This window comes from Melitaea cinxia, chromosome 10 (genome assembly GCF_905220565.1).
Source record: "Melitaea cinxia chromosome 10, ilMelCinx1.1, whole genome shotgun sequence".
NCBI classification, from domain to species: Eukaryota; Metazoa; Arthropoda; class Insecta; order Lepidoptera; family Nymphalidae; genus Melitaea; species Melitaea cinxia.
Genome location: NC_059403.1, coordinates 7,510,952 through 7,518,963, shown reverse-complemented (window position 1 = coordinate 7,518,963; position 8,012 = coordinate 7,510,952). Strand labels below are relative to the sequence as shown.

At 33.1% G+C, this 8,012-nt stretch overlaps 1 protein-coding gene across 1 annotated transcript; it reads right to left on the bottom strand.

Moving 5' to 3' along the window:
• Positions 1-834: 834 nt before the first annotated feature.
• LOC123656918 lies at positions 835-4,076 on the bottom strand. The gene is made up of 5 exons (XM_045592531.1): positions 3,630-4,076; positions 3,298-3,386; positions 1,812-2,416; positions 1,582-1,655; positions 835-1,118 (listed from the first exon to the last, which is right to left on the bottom strand). Exons 1-5 carry the CDS (start codon positions 3,754-3,756, stop codon positions 1,006-1,008), a joined length of 1,008 nt encoding a protein of 335 aa, XP_045448487.1. The 5' UTR covers positions 3,757-4,076; the 3' UTR covers positions 835-1,005.
• Positions 4,077-8,012: the final 3,936 nt, after the last annotated feature.

Genomic DNA, 8,012 nt, shown 5'->3' with positions numbered 1-8,012 from the left:
AAAATAAAGAACAGGAAAATTAACAAAAAAAATTAATAGCAAATATTATTTATTAGTCTTTTCCACATTAACGTTCAACTAAAACGATATGCTAGATAAAAATAAATCACTTCAACACACAAACTTCCAACACCCATTTTACCCCCTTAGGGGTCAAGTTTCGTAAAATCCATTCTAAGTGGAATGTCTACGTCTTATAAGAAATCTACGTACCAAATTTCAAGTTTGTAGGTGTTATAGTTTCGGAGATTTCGTGAGGAGTGAGTCAACCTACCATCCCCGTTTTAACCCCAGAAGGGAGTTGATTTCTAAAGATACATTATTTAGATACCTTCTCACCACCTATAGAGAACACATTTTAAATTTCAAGTCTCTTACTTCAAAAACGTAGGACTTTCATACAAACTTCCCCCGTTTTACCCCCTGAGGGGTCGAGTTTCGTAAATCCGTTCTTAGCGGATGCCTACGTCTTATAAGGAGCCTACCTGCCGAATTTCAAGTTTGTAGGTGTTATAGTTTCGGAGATTTCGTGATGAGTGAGTGACCTTTCGCTTTTATATATAGATAGATAGATTCGATTAACGCTATTTATAATATACTAAGGAACGAGATACTTTTTGAAATAATGTAATGTATAATATTATTAAGTATGACATTTGTTTTTTTTTTAATCAAGTTTTTTTTCTAAATTTAATATCTAAATTATTATTATTATAAATTAATATATTATCATAATCGAATCAAAACTGTAATTAACTGTATTATATTAAATCTATATACTACTAATTAACTATATACTACTAATTTAAAAAGAGGTTTAAGCTAAAAAAAATATTTGTAATGGCAACTTTAATTTCATATTTCATATTACATTTTTTTTTTTTTTTAATAAATAAACTTTGAAAGTCATGTTGGCTACATTCTCCATCATGATAATACTCAATATTAAAAAGATATAAAAAAAAAACAATATTAAATTTTAATATGTAACTAATATTAATTATTTCAAAGGCTTGATGTTTTTTCAACTGCAGTCCTATGAGTGCACAGAACCTCACATACTGTACAGTTTCCGGTCAACAGATGGCGGTGTTGAGGCAGACGTACAAAGTCCATACCTAAAATATTTTATTTATTATTAGAGCCAACAAATGTATGTGTGTGTGTGTGTGTGTGTGTGTGCGTGTGGGTGCGTGTGTGTGTGGGTGCGTGTGTGTGTGGGTGCGTGTGTGTGTGGGTGCGTGTGTGTGTGGGTGCGTGTGTGCGTGTGCGTGTGGGTGCGTGTGTGCGTGTGCGTGTGTGCGTGTGCGTGTGGGTGCGTGTGTGCGTGTGGTAGCGTGTGCGTGTGGGTGCGTGTGCGTGTGCGCGTCTGCGTGTGCGCGTGTGCGTGTGCGCGTGTGCGTGTGCGTGCGCGTGTACGCATCTGCGCGTGTATGCATGTGCGCGTGTGTGTCTCTGTCTCTATTTGTCTAGTCTCTAATTGTTACTTTATCAAAAGTTAAGCTTTATAACTTAAGATCGAAGTACAACAAAAAATTAAATAACTTAAAAAAAAGGAAAACAAAATATTTAGAATCACACCTGTAATCTTTAAACTTTTAGAGTTCTCAGAACTAGTCAAAGAAGGTGCATTTTCTTTGAAGATCTCATTTTTCCTGAAAAAAACAAGAACATATTATATATATTTAAAATCAATAATCTTTACTTTGTGATTCCTTAAGTTTCACGTTTTAAGGTTAAACTTTTAATTCATATTATTATATATAAATAAAGTTTTTAAAGCTAAATAAAGAATAAAATTAATTATATACTTTTTAGCATCAATTTCCTTCATTTTACGTTCCGCTTTCGCCCATACATCTTCTTTCCCTTGTTCTAGAAATTTGTTCTTTTCCAAATATGCCTTGTAAAGTTCATCTGCATGTGATGATGGAACAAAGCATTCAGGTTCATTATAATTTCTGGTTTCATTGTTTATTATAGTTGAGTATCTTTTCTGATTCATATTGGTTTCTTCCAGAGTTTTTGTATTCAGAGGTTTCTTTCTGAACATAGATGTTGGTGATTTAATTGTTGGAATCATGCTGGATATTAAAATATCCTTGTCTGATTTGCAAGAATTTTTTATGTTATATACAAAATCATCTGGTTTCAAAAGATTTGGACTTTGTAGTTGTTTTGAATTACTCTCATTTATATATTCCTTGTCTCCATATGTTTCAATGAGAGAAGCAAGAGCCACATTCCGATTCTTTTTTTGTTTTTGAACCACTTTTTTGACTTTCTTAGGAAGTATTAATACTTGTTCATCCCCTTTTCTTTGAGGAGACACACAAGAGATTTTACTTATTTCTAATGTTGTTCTCGACTTGTTAACTTCTGTATTATCAATATCTGTTGTATTTACTTCTCGCACCTGAAATTTTTTAAGAGTAGGCATTTTAACATTATGTTCATATAAAGAAGCTTAAATATAGTATCTTTAATGTACATACAGTTACTAAAAATGCATACTTACAATGAAAATAAAATATTTATACAATGAAAATATTTTAAAAACTTATGAGGAGCATTCTATAGTAGATGCTGAAGCGAAACTGTGTGGCTACGGTACTAAAGAATATAGCCACCCCCTCTCTTCCCGTGCGTGTCGTAAGAGGCGAATAAGGGATAACAGTTCCGCTACCACCTTGGAACTTAACAAGCCGACCGATGGCGGGATAACCATCAAACTGCTGGCTTAGAAATACACAGGCCGAAGATGGGCAGCAGCGTCTTCGGTGCGACAAAGCCAGTACTGCGGTCACCAACCCGCCTGCCCAGCGTGGTGACTATGGGCAAAACACATGAGTTCACGTTATTTTTGGCGTAAACTTGTGGAGGCCTATGTCCAGTAGTGGACTGTATAGGCTGTAATGATGTAATGATGAAGCGAAAACTGTAATTAATTCAATTTTTTTTTCTGTCTATATCTTGACATGATTAAAGTTCATGCTAGAATATTGAATACTTTTTATCCACAATTAATGAACATCCCTTGGGATATACAATGAAAGTTTAAATGTGTAATCACAAAGTACCCTCTACAGCTAGTAGTAATTTAATTAATAAAAAAAAAAAAAAAAAATATATATATATATATATATATATATATATAAGCATTGATATTGCAACTTGAAGACAGTAAAAACTTTATATTCTGAGATTTTTTATTTCAATTTTTTTTTTAATATAGTGACACAAAAATTTCCATTAAAATATATTAATACAATAACTTAAGATTTAGCTTAGTCCTACCATATCTAGCATCTGTTTTATCAGTAGTAGATCTGGTCCAGTTTCTAAGTCATCACCGACAAAATCTGTATAAAATTCTTCGTCTGTTTCTGAAATTACAAATTAATAAATGTACACAAAATCACATCCTCACTTCAGATTATCACAGTCCACTGCTGGAGATAGGCCTCCCTTAGTTCGCGCCGAACGTCACGTGGTATTTACAAAGGAACTCTTTTTTGTTATATGTTAAACACAGGTACTATACGAATAAATACATATTACTATTTTTCGTTCCCAATTTTTACAACTGACTTAAAGGAATTTTAGAAATTTTCTTTAGCTTGTTTTACCTTCAGCATATACAGGCGGTTTCTCATTACAAGTTAATGCATTTACAATTTCAACGGGGACTTCGCGTCCCTGTGCAACAGATAAATCCTGCAGAATCGCAGTTTTACTAGTCCACTGAGATGCCATTGTGCATACGTTTATTATTCGCTTCAAAGTTAAACTAATCAACTTATAGTTGCATAAATGAACAAAGAATATCACAAGTTTTGCACCTAACAAAGTTGAATATAATCTTACGATATTTTACTAATAACGATGTTCAAATGTGTAATGATGATGTGAACTGTTTGGTTTTGATCTGCAAAGTGCAATCAAAACAATGCAAAGCGTATAAGTCTTTTAAAGGGATGAGGCGTATTTATCGTCACTGGTAGGTAGGTACTCGTTATCAATCGTTATTTAAATGTCACAGTCTGTCACTATGACTGTCGACATCATGCTGTTGACTGACTCCTCTATGCTCCATGAGTCCATGACTGACTCAATAATTGGTATAGAGAACATATTATTTGTGCAATTCGGCACCATAGAGCAACACGAGGGAGTAGCCATGTACAGGCGTTCCTCTCTGTCAAGGTATAAGTCCAAATGGTCCTACGCGTACAATAAAACTAGTTGCAGCCGCACAGATCACTGCTGCTGCAAAAAGAGGTCTTCCACGTCAAATTTACTAAAAGATATCGTTACCTATCATATGTAAGTATTTTTTAATTACATTATTATTGTGTACTTCTTTTGAACTTTTTTAAAACTTAAAAATTACAAATGTTGTCGGTCGTGTTGTTTCGGATTTGTATACCAACACAGGCCGCTCGCCCTCATACAATATACGAATCGGTCGAGCGATAAATCCGAGTCTATTTCCGAGAAGTTTCTGTTGCAGAGCGATAGTGTTGTTACCGGTTTTTTGTAGATAGTTATCGATAAAAACGGCAAAGGTGGAGAGAGGCATATTTGAGATTCTGATTTATTTATAATATAATATTTCGAGCTAAATTGGAACGAAGTTCCTTACGGCAGGCTTGAAATTTGGCTGGGCGACCGAACTGAAAAAAATGTAATATTAAAACCGTAAGAAAAATATATAACGGAAGTGACATAATATCAGTCACACGACTATATAATATGACATTTGTAAAACTAAAATATTACTAGTAAACTTTTTTTAAATTATTTATGTAATTTTATACTGTTGACAAAAATAAATAAAGACACACGTTTTTTTAGTTCACTTAATAATTTGAATTATTATTATTATTTTGTTTGATTTATTTTATTTTTCGGTATTTGTTATTTTATAAAATACTAAATTTCCTAAATACTTTTATGTACTTAATTAAAAACCAATCAACAAAACTAAAAAAAAAAATCAAGAATTAGACAATATATATAAAATTCAAATATTTTTTTTCATATTGTGTTGCTTCTATACTATCCGAAGGAACTTCGTTCCTACCTAGTGTCCCATGACACCACATAATTTTTTTTAGTATATATAGTTTTATAATAAAATTACATTAAATTAAATATAATACAATACTTACGAGTATTAACACATTTTACTACAATTACTTAGTGTTAACTTCGACCATAATGTTTTATATTAATTTTTGCAAGTTTCCTAAATATCCAAATTTAAGGCATACATGGATTTTTTTTTTTTTGTTATAACAAACACCTGGAAATAATAAAAGGAAATAGTGTCATTTGATCAAATCATTTTAATATCTCTGACTTTCAAGGGTGGAACTGGCAAGATTAATAATGAAAAATATACCGGCACAAGCATTTCTTTCTTAATGAAAAAAGAAAACCCACAAAAATGTATTCGTCATATATATAGAAAATTAATCCATTTTAAAAACCAGTGATAGATACAACTATTACTGGTTTTTAAAATAATATAACATTTAGTTTATTTTTAACATAAGAATTATTGTAGTATATAATAAATAAAGTCCATACATTTTTGAATATCATATCAAAAATTGACCGCTCCAGTGGGGATCGAACCCGCGTCGAAGATCGCGTCGAAATAAAATCGTACAAATAAAGTCCATTTCTATAATAACACCTTACCTTTGTATCACTTTAAAAACCTAATTCCCCTAACCGAGTACTTGAATTTATCGATAATGTATATGGACAGTTGTTACAAGTTACAACCACGGCTGTAAGTAACTTGTCAGTGTAGTTGCGTCATGTCATTATACTGTAATGACACAGAATGTATCTATGTGTGTGTGAAAAATGTAAGTGTTTTTAATTAAGTGTGTGAGTTTCGTAGTGACAGACGATTAATTTTGTGTAGGAATTAGATAAAGTGTGCATGTGTGTAATTTCCCCCCGCAAAAAATGACAGTCAATTTTGTATCGGTAAATAACGCGATGGCTACTCCCCTCCGTGTTGCTCTATGGGTAAAAACCATAAAATTATTTACAATTAGCTAAATATACTCGTAATATTATGGTGTTGCCGGTTAAAGGGTTAATTATTTAAGCGATTGCGAAATAGTATTCCTTGTATCCACTTTCTCAGTTCATTCACTATCTACTCTTCTTAATTTCTCTTTCTATTCGCTATCACTCACTCATCTCTTGCTCTACAATACACCCTCATCTTTTACGACAATTTTCTCTCAAAAAAATAAATAAAACATATGATTTGTTAAAAATTTCTAGTAGGTTATATAACAACAGTCAATAAAATATCATCATCATCATCATCATTCCAGCCTACTGCAGTCCACTGCTGGACATAGGCCTCCACAAGTTCGCGCCAAAAATCCGTGAACTCATGTGTTTTGCTCATGATGATGTAATCCCAGAGAAATCGAGAGAAACCCGCGAAAGTCGTAGTGACGACTAGTGCGTTTGTTAATTTATTTGTCTACTTACGTTGTGCGACACACTACTACTACAACTTGTCGATATAATTGGAGTCGGTTTTTTTTTTCGTTTGCGAGGAAACACAATTTATTTAGTTCCGAAGCAAAGAAATCGAAATTATTTTTGAAAAATAATCCGACCATGATTGCGTCGACTTGGGGCAGGTTTCTGCTGTCTGCTTTTAGAAAATCATTGTCCATGATAAAGCTGACAGAATTTGTAAAATATTGCAAATAAATCACACAAACACAATGGATAAAATAGGATATTATTTTAAAACAAATTCGAAAGCATTTAAGCACAACAAGCAGGTAAATGCGGTTACAGGCAAGTGACGTCATCATAAACTCGACCAATCAGGAACGTTCTGTGTCACGTGACACGCTTAAAAAAATGAATTTGTATTTATTGATTTTTAAATTAATTAATTATTTTTTCTAACTTATATTAATGAATAACCACTTTTAAACTCATAATATATACTGATAACAGCAATTTACACTTTATTTTTCACATTGTCAAATAGCCCATTTTGCCGCCCCCTAAAATCCTTTCAATACGCTTAATATGTACCTCGTAGTGTGGTGACCAGATTTAGGCATAGTATTCCAGACCAGATCGAACCAGGGCCGTATAAAGGCCAATCTTGGTCTGCGGTTTTTTAAAATCTTTAGTGTTCCTTATAAGAAAAACCCAGCATTTGAAACGCTTTAGTTGTTATTCTATCGATGTGTACGTGGAATCTAATTTTACTACCAAAACTAACTCCCAAAGTCTCCACCTTACCAACTCATTATTGATAGTATAAGTCTGCGAGGTCGGGTGAGTTCCACGTGAGAATCGTATATATTTGCATTTATCGATGTTCAGTGCCAAACCGTTTCTCTCACACCAGTCGACTAAGAGGTTTAAGTCATCTTGTAGAAGGAGTGTCATATTGGTTTTTTATTTGTTTTGGAATTATGAGATAGTCAGTGTAAAGAAAGCATTTGCTGTGTTTAAATATTCCTATAATATCATTCACAAATGTAGATAAAGAAAAGAGATAAATTAACCTCAAGTATCGTTTGTTATGTGTTCCAGTGGTGAGTAAGGCCGGCAACGCCCTTGTAATCCTAATTTTGCAAGTTTTCATAGCCTATGATAACCACTTATCATCAGGACTATAAACTTTTGTAGTATTTAAAAAAAATAGTAATTCTAAACTATACTATAGTATAAATAGAAAAAGATTTGTAAATTTCGGCACCTGTGCTGTCGTAGATAATTAGCAAGAGCATAAGCAACAGATGCTCCGATCACGCCACTTACCACATCGTTCGATACTCACCTACCATCACTCATTCTATTACTCGAGTCATTCTGAGGTGTATAAAACTTCCGGAGCAACCGCGGCTAAGCCAGTCTTGGCTCTGGTTTGGCACGGTGTAATTGTTGTATCCTGCTGGTAGGTTAACCTTTGCAAAAATTAATTTGTGCAAGCGAAATAATTG